This window comes from Protobothrops mucrosquamatus, unplaced genomic scaffold (genome assembly GCF_001527695.2).
Source record: "Protobothrops mucrosquamatus isolate PMUCROS unplaced genomic scaffold, P.Mucros_1.0 scaffold_287, whole genome shotgun sequence".
Lineage (NCBI taxonomy): Eukaryota > Metazoa > Chordata > Lepidosauria > Squamata > Viperidae > Protobothrops > Protobothrops mucrosquamatus.
This window is the reverse complement of record NW_015386363.1, coordinates 106339-128628: the sequence shown is the minus strand read 5'-3', so window position 1 is coordinate 128628 and position 22290 is coordinate 106339. Positions and strand designations below refer to the sequence as shown.

Here is a 22290-nt window from a genome sequence, read left to right as displayed (position 1 = left end):
CTAATAGTAATGAAAGTCTTGCACATTCTATCAGTTTTTAGGCTAGATCTTTATGTTGCTGACAAATAATTTCCTGGAAAGCAATAATATGTTTTGAGTTATATGTGGAATACCTTAACCTTAGTTAGCAATGATTTCTGCATCTTAGTAATTACATAGTAACATGCAGGCTATTACGTCAATGTGTGTGTGCTTGTAACAACCCTTTTGGCAGAATCATATATGAACAATTTATTATTTATTAACTATATTTCTATCCTGTCACAATCCAGAAATTTAGCAGTTTACATAAAATAAAATATTTATACTTTAGTTTGATTGAGAAGTGCCTGACAAAAGCTCTTCCATTACATAGTTTGTTTTCTAGCTGATTCTTATACATTTTTTATTCCAATGTTTTGCTTCTTTGCAGATCAAAGCTTTTGATAATATACACTTCCAGGGATCATGTATTGATTTTACAACAGAAGCTGCTGATTTTACATCATTCATGCCACTCTCATTTAAGGTTTTACGGGGATGGTGAGCTGATTTATGCATACTTTTAAAAACATTTTGGAAAACTATTTCAATCTGTTTCTGTGATTTAGTTCCTATACATTTTAAACTGTTTTGAAGTATTTCTCTCTTACAATAGAGAGAACTGATAAGTGTCTTATATAGTTGTTCTTACATGTAGTCAAATTTATACCATATTTAAGAAGCAGATTGTGTAGTGGTCTTATATATGACTACAAACCCTGAGCCTTATACATCATAATGAGGCCTGATGTAACACATAATGTGGTCAGACAAATTGTTAGGCATAACAGAATTCAGTATTGTCACCATTAGTGCCTTCCACCCAAACACTGAATTATATGGTTGATTATGTGTCAGTATATTCTTCACCATTGTAACTGAATCCATCCATCTTGCTGCTTCTCTCTTTCATCTTTCCCAACATTATGGGCTTAACAAGGAAGATGGGTTTTTACATAAGGTCTCTAAAATTAAGCCTGGTCACTTGTGCCTTTTGTTTTCTTAGCTATCCATATAGTATTCTCAGGAATCTTCAACACAAAAGTTCAGAAATGTCAGTAGGCTTTCTGTTTTGTTTCTTCAAAGTCCAACTTTCACTTCCATAGGCTGTTAGAAGAAAAATCATCACTGAGACAATTCTGATTTTAGTAGGGATACACCATAGCATTTGAATATCTTTTCTAAGATTTTCATTGCTATCCTACAAAGTGCTAGTCTGTAAAATATTTATTGATTTCTGGTTCCTTTATTGTTGATAGCTGGTCTTAAAAAGCAGAAGATAGTTTGATATTTTTGATATTTTCATCGTCATTTCTAAGGCTGTTAATTGTATCAGTTATCATTACCTCCCTTTTCTTTATATTTAATCATTTTTTCATTGTGCTTCTTTATATGCTAAACCTTGCAGATAATTTGCATTTTCAGAATAGTGTCTTCAACAAAGCTGATGTTTCTTCCTTCAATTTAAAAACACATTCATCTTCTTTCACTTCAGCTGCCCTCAGTATAGATTCAGCATATAGGTTGAATAAGTAAGGAAACAGTGTATTGCCTTGCTGATCTGAAATGAGTCTTTCATCATGTTCCATCCAGATTGTGGCTTCCTATCCTGTTAGAGATTACACATGATAAGAGTGAGTTATTCTGGAATTGCCATTTCCCCAAGTGCATAACACACCTTGAAGGTTTTTTTTAGAATCAATGAAGCATGTATTATTTTTGCTGTTCTTTGGCTTCTTCAGTTATCCAGCTGAATCAGCAATAATGTTTCTCAGCCTTTTCTAAAACCAGCATAATCTAAAATCTCTCTTTCCACATAGTGCTATAAGCTGTGTAAGATGATTATCCTCTTTATTTTACTAGCATGTGAAATAAAAGATACTGTACGATAATTTATACAAACTGTTAAAGCTTCTTTCTATAGTATTAGTATGTAGACTGATTTCCTGAAATCCGTTGGATGCTATCATTTTCCAGATTTGTTGGCCTAGTTTGCAGTGCAAATTCTTCTTTTGTTGCTTACCATATTTTTTTAAATATTCCAATGATTTCTGCAACATCTGACCTGGTGAAAACCAGAGTGGCAAGTTAATTTCATTTTCTAGTATTAGACATAATCAAAAAATGTCTTCAAAAGTACCACGGATGTTGACATATCTGCCATACACAATTTTAGTATATTCCTTTCACCTTTGTTTGTTGTTTTCAAAATCAAATATTGAAACTTCTTTGAACCAATTATGTAACAATAATATAGTTACTGTGTATTCCATCTAGTGGTGACCATAATATAGGCAGTTTTATAGGTTTTACATTATTTTGCTTGGATGAAGATTACGTTAGCAATGAAGAAATAATTGATTTGTTGGAAACTTCTAAGTTGTTCTGCTTTATTTCTGTTTGCTAGGCCGTATAGTTTAACTACTTTTTCCTTCTTAGTGTTTCCAACTTTGGCATTCTACCTTTCAGCCATGAACAGCAACATTTTGCTTGTATATTCTATCAGTTAAGATTTAACTTGATAAAAGTTGTCAGTCTTCTTTTTCTATCAGTGGTTCAATCATAAATTTGAATAACCATAGTATTAAAGGATTGCCTGAAAAATCTAATTGATATTATTTAGTCATAGAGTTGTAGCCAAGTATTGCTATAATCCTTCCTGACTTTGAAAGCCATGCCATTCTTCGTTTTGTGATCTAAGCAGTAAACAAAATGATCTTCTGACTGAAAGTTTCCAATTCTTCCAGTTCAAGTTGTTGATTCCTAAGATTTGTAATATTTTATTTCATCTTTCACTGTGTTGAGCTTCTTAAGTTCCATGTTCCTACTGTAGTTCTATCTTTGCTCTTTAGATTTTCATTTCCTGTATGTCAGCATTAGCAACTGGATATCATGAGGGCTTTAATCCAGCCACATGATAAACACCATTAATACTCTTCCTCAGTGGCATGTTGAGGGCCATCCAACTTGAGGGACACATAATGCAGCACTATGTCATCAACCATTTTATATTTTTCATCCAGGTGGGTTTTGTGATAAAATACAAAAGTTGTATATTATTGTCTTCTTCATGTAATAAGAAATTATGCCTGTTGCATCGTCCCTAAAGTGATCCTCTGTCTCTAGCATCTTCCTGTATTGCTGCTGCCCAATATAGGTGGCTACTTGCCTTAACTAGGCAGCTGGAATAACTTTAATGCCTTAAAGTTGCTGAGAGTATATACTCTTGGCATATACTCCTAGTATTCTTCCTCATACATTCCAGGGACAACTCTCTCCCCTCCCCGCTCCCGACCACCACCAGCACCACCACCACGCTGGCAATCAGCCACTATGAGACAGCAGAGCAGGCCTTTTTATTTTTGGTTTCTTTTTATTTTTTACAACTCAATATACTTTTAGAATGATATTGTGTAAAGAGTTATACAAGGATTTATTACATGGCCATCAGCACAGTAATTCCCTGAAAACTGAATAGGGCCAGATTTGGTACCTCTGAGGAGAAGTTGGCAAACAAAAAGTCAAGGTAAAATCAAGGATTGCAGAGATAAAGATTCATAACAAATTCTTGAAACATCTCTATGGCGAGGCAGTTGGACAGAATTTTGGAACAAGCTCTATTCTATGCCTACATGGCCTAGAATAAAGTATATGCAGCCTACCTTGTACTCCCAGTGTACACATATAGATAGCTGCAAGATATTATTTTGTTAAATAGAATAATATTCAGGCGCTTTTTTTGCCATTGCTGGGAACGGTTATAAGAATTTACAAAAGTCATGCCCTACATGATTTATCTGCCTTGTTTAAAATGCAAGTTTTCTTGCTTCTAAGGAGTTACCAGTTACAGTGAGAGTAGCACAAGTATGTATATGTGCATTTAGACATTTATTTATTTATTTATTTATTTTGATTTATATCCCGCCCTTCTCCCAAGGGGACTCAGGGCGGCTCACAACATATTTAAAAACATAGACATATTTACAACCCCCCACCGGATAAAACCAAATTAAACCAATATTTAGAGTTGTGCAGTTAAAATTATTCTTAAAAAACCCGATTTAAAATCCTCCCTAGGCCAGGCCCGCTTGCTGAAAAAGCCATGTCTTGAGGGCGCGGCGGAAAGTAAGGAGATCCGGAATCATCCGGATCTCGGGGGTAGTTCGTTCCAGAGGGTGGGGGCACCCACAGAGAAGGCCCTCCCCCTGGGGGTCGCCAGCCGACACTGCTTGGCCGACGGCACCCTGAGGAGACCCACTCTGTGGGAGCGTACCGGTCTATGGGAGGGAATCTGNCTAATAGTAATGAAAGTCTTGCACATTCTATCAGTTTTTAGGCTAGATCTTTATGTTGCTGACAAATAATTTCCTGGAAAGCAATAATATGTTTTGAGTTATATGTGGAATACCTTAACCTTAGTTAGCAATGATTTCTGCATCTTAGTAATTACATAGTAACATGCAGGCTATTACGTCAATGTGTGTGTGCTTGTAATAACTCTTTTGGCAGAATCATATATGAACAATTTATTATTTATTAACCATATTTCTATCCTGTCACAATCCAGAAATTTAGCAGTTTACATAAAATAAAATATTTATACTTTAGTTTGATTGAGAAGTGCCTGACAAAAGCTCTTCCATTACATAGTTTGTTTTCTAGCTGATTCTTATACATTTTTTATTCCAATGTTTTACTTCTTTGCAGATCAAAGCTTTTGATAATATACACTTCCAGGGATCATGTATTGATTTTACAACAGAAGCTGCTGATTTTACATCATTCATGCCACTCTCATTTAAGGTTTTACGGGGATGGTGAGCTGATTTATGCATACTTTTTTAAGCATTTTGGAAAACTATTTCAATCTGTTTCTGTGATTTAGTTCCTATACATTTTAAACTGTTTTGAAGTATTTCTCTCTTACAATAGAGAGAACTGATAAGTGTCTTATATAGTTGTTCTTACATGTAGTCAAATTTATACCATATTTAAGAAGCAGATTGTGTAGTGGTCTTATATATGACTACAAACCCTGAGCCTTATACATCATAATGAGGCCTGATGTAACACATAATGTGATCAGACAAATTGTTAGGCATAACAGAATTATATGGTTGATTATGTGTCAGTATATTCTTCACCATTGTAACTGAATCCATCCATCTTGCTGCTTGTCTCTTTCATCTTTCCCAACATTATGGACTTAACAAGGAAGATGGGTTTTTACATAAGGTCTCTAAAATTAAGTCTGGTCACTTGTGCCTTTTGTTTTCTTAGCTATCCATATAGTATTCTCAGGAATCTTCAACACAAAAGTTCAGAAATGTCAGTAGGCTTTCTGTCTTGTTTCTTCAAAGTCCAACTTTCACTTCCATAGGCTGTTAGAAGAAAAATCATTACTGAGACAATTCTGATCTTAGTAGGGATACACCATAGCATTTGAATATCTTTTCTAAGATTTTCATTGCTATCCTACAAAGTGCTAGTCTGTAAAATATTTATTGATTTCTGGTTCCTTTATTGTTGATAGCTGGTCTTAAAAAGCAGAAGCTAGTTTGATATTTTTGATATTTTCATCGTCATTTCTAAGGCTGTTAGTTGTATCAGTTGTCATTAGCTCCCTTTTCTTTATATTTCATCGTTTTTTCATTGTGCTTCTTTATATGCTAAACCTTGCAGATAATTTGCATTTTCAGAATAGTGTCTTCAACAAAGCTGATGTTTCTTCCTTCAATTTAAAAACACATTCATCTTCTTTCACTTCAGCTGCCCTCAGTATAGATTCAGCATATAGGTTGAATAAGTAAGGAAACAGTGTATTGCCTTGCTGATCTGAAATGAGTCTTTCATTATGTTCCATCCAGATTGTGGCTTCCTATCCTGTTAGAGATTACACATGATAAGAGTGAGTTATTCTGGAATTGCCATTTCCCCAAGTGCATAACACACCTTGAAGGTTTTTTTTAGAATCAATGAAGCATATATTATTTTTGCTGTTCTTTGGCTTCTTCAGTTATCCAGCTGAATCAGCAATAATGTTTCTCAGTCTTTTCTAAAACCAGCATAATCATCTAAAATCTCTCTTTCCACATAGTGCTGTAAGCTGTGTAAGATGATTATCCTCTTTATTTTACTAGCATGTGAAATAAAAGATACTGTACGATAATTTATACAAACTGTTAAAGCTTCTTTCTATAGTATTAGTATGTAGACTGATTTCCTGAAATCCGTTGGATGCTATCATTTTCCAAATTTGTTGGCCTAGTTTGCAGTGCAAATTCTTCTTTTGTTGCTTACCATATTTTTTTAAATATTCCAATGATTTCTGCAACATCTGACCTGGTGAAAACCAGAGTGGCAAGTTAATTTCATTTTCTAGAATTAGACAGAATCAAAAACTTTCTTCAAAAGTACCACGGATGTTGACATATCTGCCATACACAATTTTAGTATATTCCTTTCACCTTTGTTTGTTGTTTTCAAAATCAAATATTGAAACTTCTTTGAACCAATTATGTAACAATAATATAGTTACTGTGTATTCCATTTAGTGGTGACCATAATATAGGCAGTTTTATAGGTTTTACATTATTTTGCTTGGATGATTACTTTAGCAATGAAGAAATAATTGATTTGTTGGAAACTTCTAAGTTGTTCTGCTTTATTTCTGCTTGCTAGGCCGTATAGTTTAACTACTTTTTCCTTCTTAGTGTTTCCAACTTTGGCATTCTACCCTTCAGCCATGAACAGCAACATTTTGCTTGTATATTCTATCAGTTAAGATTTAACTCGATAAAAGTTATCAGTCTTCTTTTTCTATCAGTGGTTGAGTCATAAATTTGAATAACCATAGTAATAAAGGATTGCCTGCAAAATCTAATTGATATTATTTAGTCATAGAGTGAGTTGTAGCCAAGTATTGCTATAATCCTTCCTGACTTTGAAAGCCACGCCATTCTTTGTTTTGTGATCTAAGCAGTAAACAAAATGATCTTCTGACTGAAAGTTTACAATTCTTCCAGTTCAAGTTGTTGATTCCTAAGATTTGTAATATTTTGTTTCATCTTTCACTGTGTTGAGTTTCTTAAGTTCCATGTTCCTACTGTAGTTCTATCTTTGCTCTTTAGATTTTCATTCCCTGTATGTCAGCATTAGCAACTGGATATCATGAGGGCTTTAATCTAGCCACATGATAAACACCATTAATACTCTTCCTCAGTGGCATGTTGAGGGCCATCCAACTTGAGGGGCACATAATGCAGCACTATGTCATCAACCATTTTATATTTTTCATCCAGGTGGGTTTTGTGATAAAATACAAAAGTTGTATATTATTGTCTTCTGCATGTAATAAGAAATTATGCCTGTTGCACCGTCCCTAAAGTGATCCTCTGTCTTTAGCATCTTCCTGTATTGCTGCTGCCCAATATAGGTGGCTGCTTGCCTTAACTAGGCAGCTGGAATAACTTTAATGCCTTAAAGTTGCTGGGAGTATATACTCTTGGCATATAGTCCTAGCATTCTTCCTCATACATTCCAGGGACAATTCTCCCCCCTCCCCCCTCCCGACCACCACCAGCACCACCACCACGCTGGCAATCAGCCACTATGAGACAGCAGAGCAGGCCTTTTTATTTTTGGTTTCTTTTTATTCTTTACAACTCAATATACTTTCAGAATGATATTGTGTAAAGAGTTATACAAGGATTTATTACATGGCCATCAGCACAGTAATTCCCTGAAAACTGAATAGGGCCAGATTTGGTACCTCTGAGGAGAGGTTGGCAAACAAAAAGTCAAGGTAAAATCAAGGATTGCAGAGATAAAGATTCATAACAAATTCTTGAAACATCTCTATGGAGAGGCAGTTGGACAGAATTTTGGAACAAGCTCTATTCTATGCCTACATGGCCTAGAATAAAGTGTATGCAGCCTACCTTGTACTCCCAGTGTACACATATAGATAGCTGCAAGATATTATTTTGTTAAATAGAATAATATTCAGGCGCTTTTTTTGCCATTGCTGGGAAGGGTTATAAGAATTTCCAAAAGTCATGCCCTACATGATTTATCTGCCCTTTTTAAAATGCAAGTTTTCTTGCTTGTAAGGAGTTACCAGTTACAGTGAGAGTGGCACAAGTATGTATATGTGCATTTAGACATTTGAGGGTAATTATTTCTTCTGAAGTTATCTGTGTTCAATGTACTATGACCATCTGCCCAAAGGACTGAATTTAATGCTTAAAACACCAGTCGTTCTTTAGATACCTTTGAAGTCTTTAACACCGATCGGTTCTCGAAGGGATCAGATCATATTGTCAACGATAATATCAGCGATCCCGACGACGTTGACGATATAAAAAGTGAAAGGTCTACGACATCTTCTTATAATTGTGTAAACTATTCTCATCTAGGACGATCTAATTAATTAGTCAACTTAATATTTGTAAAATTGCTTGGTATGGTTTGCATGTTAGGCTCCAGAAAACTGAAATCTGACTTTTTCAGTCTGAAGATCATTATTGAATGACTTTAATTTAATTAATAATAGCAAACCCTTTAAAACTATAAGTAGTCTGTTAATTGCATTTGAATAACAGCAATTATAGGGACTCCAGTTCACTGCTTTTTGCTAATTTAAAAGTTCAGATCTAAGGGCAATCTGTCAATTTTTGTGTTTTCAAAGAGCCTATTTGAGATTCTGCAGATAACAATGCAATCGTTAACAACTCTGTCAGTGTCATTGAAATACATAATATTGAATTGCACGTTTCTGTCAGTGCTAGAGATATGATGATGATTAAAATAGTACTTTCACAACTGCTGCAGAGTTTTCTCTCTTCCATCTCCTAAATGGAAGTAATACCAGAAATAGGGAATTCTAGGAACAAGGCCATTTGAGAAGTTCATCAAGGGCATTTGGAGATGAATGCTATCCATGACCACATTTATTTTTTGTTTCTACACATCAATCCATCAACATGTAGTTGTAATTCATAATAATAAATCTATATTTCTATGCTATGCTATTTTATTTGGTAAAAACCAATACAACTTCATGTGGAATTTTTTTTTCTTGTCTTTCAGTTGGTTGCTTTATTATCAGGGAAAAACTGCTGTTGAACAGTGTGTTCTAGAAGAAGATCTCTATCCTGACCTTGCTTCCTGTGGCTGTTCAGCAACTAAAGTCCAGTCCCTTAAGCCTGTTGACCATGTAAGAACTTACCAGCTAGCGATATTCAGAAAAGCCTTGTACAGTCCAAAATGTGGTGCCCTCAAAAGAATATAACCAAGCAATTCTGGTTCTGATTTATATATTTTTAATTTTACAAGAGTTGAGCCATACACTTCTAACAAATATTAGTAAGAAGCCACATTTACCCATATAAAGAAACTTTTTATTAAAAGAAAAGCAGTCCAGTAAAGGATTTACACAACTTGACAGAGATCTTATATTGAAATACTATCCATATATAGGGTCACATAGTTGTAGTAAAATTATAAAGGAACTACCTGTTTCTTATATGGATAGTTTACTTACTATAAAAGAAATAATAACCACTGGAGCAATATGGACAGATTCATAAATTAAGCTAAACTAGGCAGTTTAGCTATATAAATTTGGGGTAATTCCGTTTTAAAGTGAGGGTAAATAGTAATCAAGAATCATTTAAAATGTTATGAAGCATTTAGCTCAATAAAATTTAATTTACTTAAATTTTATTCTTCTAACATTCTATCAGGAGACTTTATAATAATTTCCATCTTCCAAAATTACTCTCTTAAGAGGTAGATACTATTGTAGGTTTTAGGGAAGATAGATTTGATCACATACTTATTTCTTTCGTTTTGCATTCTCTTATAGTCTCTATGTTCTTTTGAAAAGGAATTTCTTCATTTTTAAGGTACCTGTGGAACATAATCATGAGCCCATAAGAAGTAATAAAATTCCTTTTAGATATTTTAAAATTACGATTGAATCTTGCTTCCTATTGCCCTACCCTGTCCTGTTGGGCTTCTCTGCAGTGTCAGGCAGGGCAAGCAGTAGCAAAGCACTGGACTGAGAAGTGCACTATACAACCATGCTAGGTATTTTTCAGACATTATGTGCCATTGCATAGAGATATAGGGAAAGGATTAAACTAAGAACTGTTTTTGCTCTGTGCAGCTTTTTGGTACTTTTAGGTGTCAAATAAAAGCATTCTTACAGGAGCTTAATCAGATGTTTCCTGCTTTCACTCAACACTATAGCAAGTTCTAAGGAAGTAGGTGAACTTATCTCCAGGACTGCCTTTCCCTGAGGGCATTTGCTCATTTTCTACATTGGGCAGAATGGGCACATTCCATGTCCCTTCTCTCTCTGGGCTTAGACAGGGTGATATACCTTTTCTGTAGCAGCTCCTGCCCTGTGAAAAACCATTCCCTTTGAGATCCGACAGGCCTCCACTGTCTTAACATTCCAGAGGGCCATCAAGAGCCGAGTTTTCCTCAAAGCACTGGTAAAGTAAGATTTGGGCCTGGGGGATTGTACAGCTGGATGAGTGTAGTTGTTGGATTGGGCATTGTTATTCTTGTTTCTTGTATGATATTTATCATTATGTTTTTATTGTTATTAGTCATCCCAAATCTTGTGTCATAAGATGTAAGCTATTTTGCCTCTTCTAACTTTGTAATGTTCCCAGCGTTGAGCTGTCACGGTTCACTTTTTAGTTTCATTTTACCATCCAGCACAAAGAGAAGTAGTTCCAAGCAAAATTTAATTCATCTCCCTCCTAGATATCTCTTTAGAGTGCACTGCTGTGGTAGTGTTCAAGATTAAAATATTAGTTCCCTTGATTCAAATGCTTTAATTTTTCCAACATGAATAGCAAGGGGTGAGTGTCGTATTTTTAAACACTCTTTCTAAAGTATAGATAAATAAAGTATAGATAAATAATAAGGTGGTGGATGCTGCTAGGAAAAATTATACAACCATTGAAGTTGTGTCAGATTCATGCCCATTCAAGAAGAAAGGAATAATGTGGATATTAACCCTTCAAGGTAGATCAGACTAGGAATCCAATGTAATGTACGTCAGTGCTATTTTTATTCTAAAGCTTTAATAATAGAATCTTGCAAATCTGAATGTGCTTTTCACCTCCCTGTCTCTATTTTCTTGAGAACTAGAGAGGGTCTTGTCTGAGATATTTACTCATGTTACTTTCTTACCTCACACTCAGTCCTTTTTTATTTCACCATTGTCTTGGTAGCACCTCTTTCTCCTGTCTCTCAAAGCCATTTACTTGTCCCTCTACAATAGATGAAGGAAAGGGTAGTTACATAGATTTCTGAATTATTCTTTCTTATGATCTTATGTATGGCATACCTGTTCCATTTTGAAGTTGTTTTTATATTATGTCTCACAAAGCAGAAATTGTTCCAATATAAAGGTACCCAATCTGAGATTCAAAAATCTAGATTGCAGTAGAGACAGAGAAAATTTTCTTGGGGTTGTCTGATGTTTGCATAACAGATCTGCAAAATCTGTTACACAAGTAGGAAATAGCAGCCCAGAGAAATAATTCTAGAAAAACAAGTTATCACCATGTAATATCTATTTTTATGAAGAAGAATCTAAGAAGTATTCTTTTAAAATCTTTCAAGCTTCTTCTGACTTTCTGATAGATTGTTTGTAAAATCTCTAGCATTTGTAACAATAAGAACAAAATTACATGGTGTTACAAAATTATTTTGTTATGTTCAACATTCCATGGTTACAAAATGGATAAGGCATTATAGACTTACTCATAATAATGGACAATATATAATATCTGAGTAAAACAATGTCATACTTTCAGAATAAAGGATAGCTGAAATGTTGCTGAACAGGATACACGTTAACTTTTGTGCTGTGTTAGCAGATAATTACAATTGTGCTTAATTGCTTTAAGAAAAAGTGTGAAAAGGCTTTCCTTGGTTTTCACCATTGTACTACATTAATATTGTCTATTGTATTTTAAAATATTTTGAAAGTTTTTTTTAACTTTCACAAATTAATAAGTTAATTTGCCTTATCTCATCCCTTGTGTATACATAGGGCATCTACTTTGGAGAGCATAGATAAAAGGGGATAATAATGATCACTTTGAAAAATTAGGTTTTTTACAGGTGGTCCTCATTTAGTGACTGCAATTGGGACCCGTTGCTTGGTCCTTAGGCAGAGCAGTTGCTGAATGAAACCCTAGCTGTACTAATGAACTTACTTCAGCTTTCCTTTGCTTTACAGACCTGTAAAGGTCATAAATCTGAGAAATGGTTGCAAAGTGACTTTTTATCATAACTACCAACAGTTGTTGTACAAAACAGTTGTCAAAAAAGCACAGTAGTTTCTGTTTTCTCTTTTAAAAAAGTGTTTTTTTCTGGGCCTTCTATTTATTTTGCTATTGCAATTGGCTTAGATTCATATTACAAGATATCTTCTTCTTAAAAATGTATTAGAACATCTAAAAACTGCAAAGAAATTGGCAGAGGGTTAGGGGAAGCTGTAATGGAAAATAAAGGCCCTTGGGTAAAGGATGCATTTTTCCATATTATACTTCCAAAACAACTAGTCTATCGGAATGGTGTTCTTCTTGGTTGTTGTTGTTTTTCCTCAGGTGGTTGGGAGGTAATGTTAGATGTTAAAACACTCAAAGCAATAATGCAAAACACTTTTTACTTTTGTGCACAATTATACCAAATCTGGGTCAATGTAAATAAAAAATATTACCCTTATTTGTTTAAGGCGGGGGTAGGGAACCTTGGCTCTTTTATGACTCGTGGACTTCAACTGAGCAAGCTGTGCTGGCTCAGGAATTCTGGGAGTTGAAGTCCACGAGTCATAAAAGAGCCAAGGTTGCCTACCCCTGGTTTAAGGAGTTGGCAAATTGGTTCTTTCGCCTGTGTCGTTGTACAAAATTTAAAAGGTAAACAAAATATAATATTTCAGTCGGTATACTTAATTGAATTTACTTACTATGGAGTTCATTTATAAACAAAATTCATTCAGTCAAGGTATTTAATAGGGGTGACTATCAGTTGACCTCTTACAAGGAATTCACATTACTTAATTATTTCTGTGATTACAGCCAACGTTTAATTAGTTTGGCTTATCTACTGTTGGTATGAAGATGTTTTGGCTCCATATCTACTTGGATGCCAGTTCCCACAACTCTCTGCCTTCATATCTGATTTTAAGAGTTGAAATTCAACATTTGACTATTATATATTCCCTGTCTTTAAATCTATTGGATCTGAGATAATTTTCCTTGGAGAATTGTTTTTTTAATTCAATTTTCTTGTACTAAACAATGTAACTAATTAGGACTTGTATGTACTGAATTATTTCAGAAGATTAGGGTCTTTGTCCCACCTTTGTATTATTTTAAAGACACTATAGAGATAGATGTATGAAAGTCCATTTTGTAAGATTTCAAGATCAGCAACTAGAATCACTGTTTATCTGTTTATCACTTACAGTAAATTGCCTAGACCTAGTTGATTAGGGAACTCAACAAATAATATTAAATAGGTGAGTAAATTAGTACTGATTTTGGTTACCATGATTGATGCTAATTTTGGTTTATTGATTAAAATTTCAGAAATATAATGAAGCCAAAGTTATTTTCTAAAATAAGCATCTCCAAACCAAGGAAAAGCTTCATCACAGATGAAGAACCAAAGAAAATCTAAATATAACTAACCAACGCAGTATTAATCTTTTACTTTCTTCCAGGTTTTTGCTGAGCCATTGATCAGCCTTTTTGCACTGGAGAATTGTGAAGGCAAAGAGCTACACTTGCAAGAAGCTACCAATTCAATTCTGAATAAAGATTTTCATTTTCTTACTCAGTCAATATGGGTAAAAAGTGGCATGTAAGTATGATAATGATAAGATAAAGTACTGAGAGTTTTATTTCTTTGCTCACTATGGAAAAATCACATACTCACATAGGTAAATATACTTACTTTTTATTTAAAACATTTATATAGCTTTCCATCTTATATCCAATCTAGATGGCTCTCAATCAACAATTTAAATAACATATTAAAACAACACAATACATACATCCATTAAAACCATAAACCATATACATTAAAAACCTGGCACCAAAGTTAAGCTTCCACATGCAGTCCATTGTTGAATCCTCTCATCCACCTCACTCTATCCCAACACTTAGAGGAAAAACAAGGTCTTAAGTGCTTTTTGTAAGGTTAGGACAGGGGTAGGCAACCTCAGCTCTTTTATGACTCATGGACTTCAACTCTCAGAATTCCTGAGTCAGCCATGAGTCATAAAAGAGCCGAGGTTGCCTACCCCTGGGCTAGGGGGATAGAGGCCTGTTGAACTTCAAGCAGAAGGGTGTTCCATAAGGCAGGAGCTGCCATGAAAATGGCAATTTCCTAGATCCCATAAAATGGCAATGGCAATCCTGGGAATCTGATCTTGTCCAGTAGGGTGGGACAAAACCTTTCAGGCAATTGTTATATTGCCAAATCAATGCATTTATACATCCCTGTTATTTGGTTACCATTATCAGCCTTGTAAATAGGCAGAGATAGCTGAGCTGGTGGGAAATATGTGAGTCCTTATTTGGAGAATGAACCCAATTCTCCTTTAGTGTTCTTTAAATCTATATAAATAAAAATGTAAATGTTCATTTGTTCAAAATCTTAAATCTCCGAAAGTTCTTCACCGATTGCTTTGAAATTTTGACACAACGTTGCATTCGAATACGCGCATGTTTTTATATACCTACTATTATATAGATGTCACACTTGTGACAGGTAAAACATGTTTTTGAAAAACAGCACCATCTGTTGGACGTAAAAGCAACACACGCTAGCATTGTGAAATTAAACATATTACAAACGTGCGCTTTCTCTTTTCTTTCTTTTCCATTTAACCAGACTGAGCCACAGCAACGCGTGGCCAGGTACAGCTAGTTTTATCATAAAATTCCTCCTGAAAATCATGATGTTGTTTCTTTCTAAATTAATTTCTATGTCAATTATACATTAATAAGCAATGTTTAGATAGGCTTTACATAGGCTTTTGATCAAACAGCTTTACTTGTTCATAGTAGTAGTATTTCAGGTCAACTAATATTTTCTTATTCCTTTACAATCAGTACATAAGTAGCTCCTCAGCATTCCAGCCAGTGAGATTTCTCCTGACCCTAAACTACATTATTTTTGTACATGTCAATATTTTCTTCTGTTCCTTTGTCCTTAATTTTCATCTTATCTGTTTTGTTTTTCCAAATACTGATTTTATATTTATATCTTATATTATATTTTATCTTTTCAAAACAATTGTCAACATACTACAATATTGTATTAATACATGGATTATTTTGATATATGGCAAATATGTATGTAATATACCTACGTAGACCATTTTGAACTCAAAAAATTATTCCATAGTTGCAATTTAAACTGAGGTACATTTTTGTATTTATCTTTTCAAAATATTTACATAAAATATATGAACCCATCATTGCACTAGATTTTCATATTTGATTACATTCTATGTTTCTTTTCCATTGATCTAAGCAACAAGAATAATGTTTCAAAACTAAGTTATCTTATTTTGCAAAACATCAATATCAAAACTGGTTCATATTAAAATAAAAATTTAGACTTTATTTTTGGAATCGAAAGTTTAACACAAAATTGCTCTGGGTATTTGTGTCCTTAGGTAACTTGAACTATGACTATGAATGAATGGAATTCATAAGAATAAATTATTTTCTGAATCAGGAATAATGTGTTATTTAAAGTACTTGATTAAAGTGATAAACTTTCCAGTAGAAACAATTTCATATTATTATATTTTCCAAAAAATGAATTGACACATAGTAAAACATATGTAACTGTAGATATGATAGTTTCACAATAATATATTAAGAAATATTAAAAATGAAAAATAATTTGTAATTGTTTTGTTTTATCTTTCAAGCAAGGTGGAATTAGCAAAAATGTGTAGTTAAATTGCAGCTTTAAATAAAGCTTCTGACCTGAAAAGCATGAAGTACGCAATCTTATTTTAGGATAATCTTAACAATATGCAATACAGTAAAACTTGATTTGCAACTGCTACAGTATTTATGGTGCAATAACTTTTAGCAGCCTAACTGGAAGCAGTAAAATAAATTGTAAACTTATAATTTATCATAATATCCTTATTGTGCCTTAAAAATATTATGAATTAAAGAAACAGTACAAAAAAGTGATTGTCTGCCTTTATGCTATAATATTACCATATATAGTATTTTTACTCACATAAGAGACTGTACAACACTATACAGATATGCTGATTCTAAGTGTATGGTCTCATACATCTGTATACAAGCACTTTGCCTAAAAATATTTAAAAGTGTTAAGTGAATTATTGATGTGCCCTTTGTAACATGAGGCTTCATATTTAACTAATCATGACCATAGCTTGGATACATTTAAGAAATCTAGAGTCTAGAATTTTCTAAATGATTTTCTTTGAAGTTAAATATGAAAGAAAAGTTCCAGAGTTGAATGGTATCTTTGCCACTACTTTTTCGTCTCAACACAAGTAGGGGAAACTTGTAAAAACAGCTGTAGTAAAATAAACAAACAACTACAAATAGTCCTCAATTTACAATAACAATTGAGCCCGAAATTTCTATTGTTAAGCGAGACATTTGTCAAGTGAATTTTGCCCCATCTTATGACCTTTCTTGCCACAGTAAGTGAATCACTGCAGTTGTTAAGTTAGTAACAGTTAAGTGAATCTGGCTTCCCCATTGACTTTGCTTGTCAGAAGGTCACAGAAAGTGATCACATGACCTCGGGACACTGCAACCATCATACATATATATGAACCTGCTGCCAAGAGTCTGAATTTTGATCATGTGACCAAGGGGATACTGCAACTCATAAGTGTGAAAAACAGTTATAAATCACTTTTTTTCAATGCCATTGTAACTTTGAATGGTCACTAAACGAATGACTCTCAGTCGAGGACTACCTGCAATTAAAAAAATAAAACTTTCGCATTGTGTATGAATTTTTGCCATAATAAAATATGAACATGCTTAAATTGTTTTCTTTTCTGTTTCTGGAATTCAGCATACTGTACTTAATGTATATTCCATTTTGAAACAGATGGATTGCTTATGAAGGATGCAATTTCTTGGGGAAACAGTTTCTTCTTGAATCAAGCAAGATTTCAAACTGGACACAGTTTAGTGGATGGAAAGCAATTGGCTCTCTTCGTCCCATAAAGCAGGTACTAGAGCAAAAGTGATTTTTCCCCCCCTAAATCTGAATTTGAGGTTTTTGGATGACAACCCCTGAAAATTGGTAAAGTGAGTTCTTGCGATTTTAAGGCTAAAAATACACAGATCTATCTACAAAGCCTACATTAGCATTTTATGTACACTTGGAAGCATGAAATTAAATAAACGTTTCAGTACTGTTCAGGAGTAGTACTATGATTAAATATGGACTATATTAAAGTACAGATTGATGGATGTATAACTAGAGTTTAGTATCTATCTCATAAATATTGTAGTAGAAAACCATAATTACAGGTTTCAATCAGCAAAACAGTGTGACTCCAAATTCTTCTTTCCACAAATTTTTCCCACAAGTGTACAGTCCTTTTTTTTCAGACCAAGCAACTATTAACACATTGGTTGTGACAGGAATTGATCAACTAGCTTGTCACCTAAATCGGACATTATGAGCTGAGATAACGTGACTGACCCAGTCACCCAGCCAGCTTTCTTGCCTTAGACAGGACTCAGTCTCCCGCTTTCTAACCTGGTGCCTTAACCACTATGACAAATTACTTCTCTAATTTAATCCCAAATATCACTCTTTATGCTCAATTTGGTACCTCTTTAGAAAATTCAGAATAACTATCAGAATGAATTGAAACAATTCCTAACAGTTATGGAGCCTATCCTTGTTGTTCAAATGCTATTGAAATACTGGTACTAATCCAATACTTTACCCATCGCATCCCATTTGTTCATATATATGAAATTTGAATATGAATCTACAAATAGTCTTCAACTTGAGACAACTGGGACCAGAAAATTTGTCATTTAGCAACATGGTCATTAAAAGTGACATCACCTGACCACACCTAATTTTATGGTCCTATTTGCTGCAGTTGTTAAGTGAAAAATCACATGCTTACAATTTGCTACCTTCTCTGCCAGATTCCCCATTGACTTTGCTTGTTGGAGGCTAGCTGGGAAGGTGTGTGATCAAGATCACAGGATGCTGCAACCACTGTAAATATGAACTGGTTGCTAAGCATCCAAATTGTGATCCTATGACTGCAGTGGTGGTGTAACAATTGTAACTTTGAGGACAGGTCATAAATCATTTTTTTCAGCACTGTCATAACTTCAGACTAATTAAACCAATCATTGTAAGTCAAAGACTATCTGTACTATTAGAGGAAAAGGTTCTGTCCATACAAGTTTTATCATATGGATTCATGCTTCTTCATGAAGTATTAGTTAATTATGCTTTTCTATTTCAGCCAGCAGTGTATTTCAAAATAAAGAACAGATCTCAAGAAAAATACTTGACAGTTGCTGGCACTTTAATGGACGGAAGAGCTTCGTCAGTATGTTTGTTCCCACAAAATGGCAAGAATACTCAGATTTGGCATTACAGTCGTGGACTCATCAAGTCCAAGGTAATTTCTTTACTTATCAAATTTATATAGCCGCCCATCTCAACTTCTAAGCAGCAGACAAATTACAATAAGAGCAGGGCGATTAATTGATTTTCAGCCCCTCCTTATTTACTAGCTTCTTATCTACTGAATGTTTTAAACCCATGTTTCATTGCACTTATAGTCTGCTGTGACTTTTAACTGCAAGTTCTTTAGGATAAAATTGCCCATATTTTAAAAGCAAATGAAAGAAATCTTTAGAGTGTTTATAATAACTTTCATGGAATACCAAATTATTTCACTTCTAAGAGTTTCAGAAATATTCATTCTGAATGTGATCATTATAATGGATATATTTCTAGATTAAAAAGTTCCCTAAATTGTTGGTATTTTTTCAAAATGAGAATTTGCTTATCTATAATTCTCTACCAGCAGGTCAATCTGATGTGAAAGCAGATTTGAAGCAATTTCAAGAACCTATTACATGTGCTTATTCTTTTTATATATTCCAGGAATATTTATCTATTAGATCTATATCCTCCAAATAATACACAACTCACTGTCCTCTAATGTTTCTTCACAACTATTATGAGATTTTGCTGTGAGGTAGAGACCCAAAGGTAGACTTGAATCTCATCTCACCACTCTTAGTCCAACACTTTCACCTCTCTAAAAATCTATAATCAGTTCTACTATACACAGAAATTATTTCAAAGGTAAATTAGACAAATTATTAGGAATTCTGAATGTGTTTAGACTCTTAAAAAATACAGTAGGAATTGTTATTTATGTACCAAATCAAATTTCTCCCTATCCTTTGCTGCTACACAATTGAAGGAATATTCTTTCACAAACTGTTTGTCTAAAATTATTGTTGCAGGATCCAAATTATTGTTGCCGTCATTTGTGAAAAGTATTGTTCTTGTAAGTGGAGTATGAAGGATAAACTATGTTTTTGAAAATAAATATATTTTTTAAATTTCTGGCGTAATTTATACATAACTCTTAATACAACTAGTCAAATTTAGACCACTGATAGAAGTTTATGTATAATTAAGCCTTTTAAGGCAATAAGAAAATTCACTTTTTTCTCTACTTATCTAGATCAATGATGCTTGCCTTGATGTCATTGGAGGCAGGGATATACCTGGAGCAAAAGTTGCACTGTGGGCAGAACATGGAAAACCAAGACAGAAATGGACACTCAATAAAGATGGAACCATCACATCTTATCTCAGTGATCAGCTTGTTCTTGATATTAAAGGTAGTAGCATAGAAAGTCTGCACACCCGTTAAAATGCCAGGTTTTTGAGATGTAAAAAAAATCAGACCAAGATAAATCACTTCAGAATTCTTTCCCCCTTAAAATAATATACAAGCTGCAAAAGTCAATTGAAAAACAAACTGAAATATTTTAGGAGAAAAAATAACAATAAAAACTAGAATAATGTGGTTGCATAATTGTTCACATCCTCTTATAAGTAGGGATGTGGGTGTGTTCATAATCACATTCAAACTGATGTTAAATAGTAGTACCTGCTATCAACTTATATAAAGTTCAGCTGTTCTAGCGGGATTTTTTGTAATTTAGTCAGTTGCCTCTTACATCAAAATTTATGGTCTGCAAAGAGCTTACAAAGCATCAGGGAGATGTCCCTATTGGAAGGTATCAGTCAGGATAAGGGTACACACAATTTTCCAAGGCACTGCAAGTGAAGAAAATATGGCATAACACAGACATTATCAAGAACTGGATGTTCCTTCAAAATTGATAAAAAAACAAAGCAGAAACTGGTTGAGAAGCTGCCAAGAGGCTTACAGGAACATTAAATTGGCTAGTGCTATATCATCTTAACCCATCCAAATATATTGCGATTTCAAGATAACTGCATTCATAAAGGAAACTTTATATCAAATGCTTGTCAAAGTGGGAAGATATTCAATGCAGCTTAGAAAAGGGAAAGGTATGATGTAAAAACAAAAACAATTTCATTCAAATCCTGAAATTCTGTTATGGTTAATTGATTTCTCTCGCCTACCCTCCTGTTTCTGAAGTAGAGTTTCTTTTCTTTAGAGCTGAAAAGTGAACCTAAAGTGATAATTTTGTAACATTTTTAAGGTACAATATTTTAAAGGATAAAATAAGTAATTTATTTCTTAAACTTCTCTTATAGGAGGAGATTACTATGACAGAAACCACATTATTGTAAATCAACTTAACATCAGTGAATGTACACAGAAATGGGACTTTGAAATATTATGAATGGATGTTCTCAAGATAAACTAATTTGAAAATATGTATTAAATTGTCTGAAAACACTTGAACTTCTGAAGACCCTTAGTATCGGTATATGTTAAAGATATACCCAAGACTGCCAAAGAATAAAAAACAGCTTATTTAAATTTAACCAAACTGTTAATTTTCTACTTTCAATAGTATTGTTATTCATAAAATATTGCAGGGTAATTTATGCCAAATGTAAATCTTAACAAGTTTGGGTTGTTGGTAACCAAAACCTAAAATGCAACTTTATAGATTATACCTTCACAGAACTGATGCATTGAAATATTAGAAATTTATACTATACTTTGATACAGTACCTTTAAATTGATTAAGAAAATGGATGAAATTACTTGTCAATCCAGTTTGTATTCTAACGTGATGAATTCTGTATAATTCTAATTAAAAGTTATAAGCATGTTAAAAATAACAAAAGGTCAAAAAAGTAATTGATCTCATTTATTTTTACAAATAGCCAAAACTGGCTAAATGATAATATGTGATTAACTCTTTGCTTAGTATTTTCCCAAATTATGTCAAACTTACACAGGCAAAGTCCTTATTTTTTTGGTGTGGATTCAAAATTCTAGTGTCATAGCGAAAGAGATTATAAAAAACCTATTCCTCCTAGGACTGCTTCTTCTGGAAAACTGATGGGAAGGCCTTTCCGTTGCTTTCAAACAAGTGGAACAAAAAGTTGGGAATCTTATCTGGTTTCTCCTTTGACAACTGAATATTGCTTAAATTTAGCAATTTGAATTGGTAAATCTTGTCATCATTATGAAGCAGTGTATCACAGCAGGAAATTTACCATACTGTTTACCTACAACTAAGGAAACATATGCAATTACTTATTATACAACTTATATCTATGCAGGTTTTTAAATTTTTTTATATATATGGCAGTGATGGCGAACCTTTTAGAGACCGAGTGCCCAAACTGCAACCCAAAACCCACTTATGCATCGTCGAGTGCCGGGTGGGCGTGGCCCATTGGATGGGCATGGCTGCGGTAGTAACGGCAGACTGGGTGGGACTAAAAAGTTCAATCAATCAATTCCAACTTTGCGAGATTTTTTTTTCCGCAAGAAGTTGAAATTGACTGAACTTTTTTTTTTTTTGCACACGGCGGCGGAGACCTAAAGCGAAAAGGTTTTATAAAACCCAGCTGAAGGCCTAGGACTGGGGTGACGGCGCACGTGCCCACAGAGAGGGCTCTGAGTGCTGCCTCTGGCACCTGTGCCATAGGTTCACCACCACTGATATATGGCTTCAAAATATCTACAGTATCTAG

General features: G+C 34.0%; 1 protein-coding gene across 1 annotated transcript in view; it reads left to right on the top strand.

Moving 5' to 3' along the window:
- The window catches only part of CRYBG3 (crystallin beta-gamma domain containing 3), a 66207-nt gene extending 44325 nt beyond the window's left edge, over nt 1-21882 (top strand). The window contains exons 16-22 of the mRNA XM_015831913.1: nt 413-522; nt 9112-9238; nt 13778-13917; nt 17185-17308; nt 18578-18736; nt 19820-19979; nt 20890-21882. Coding sequence (XP_015687399.1) covers nt 413-522; nt 9112-9238; nt 13778-13917; nt 17185-17308; nt 18578-18736; nt 19820-19979; nt 20890-20978 — 909 coding nt within the window. The 3' untranslated portion in view covers nt 20979-21882. The remainder of the gene's footprint in view (nt 1-412; nt 523-9111; nt 9239-13777; nt 13918-17184; nt 17309-18577; nt 18737-19819; nt 19980-20889) is intronic.
- The last annotated feature ends 408 nt before the right edge of the window (nt 21883-22290 follow it).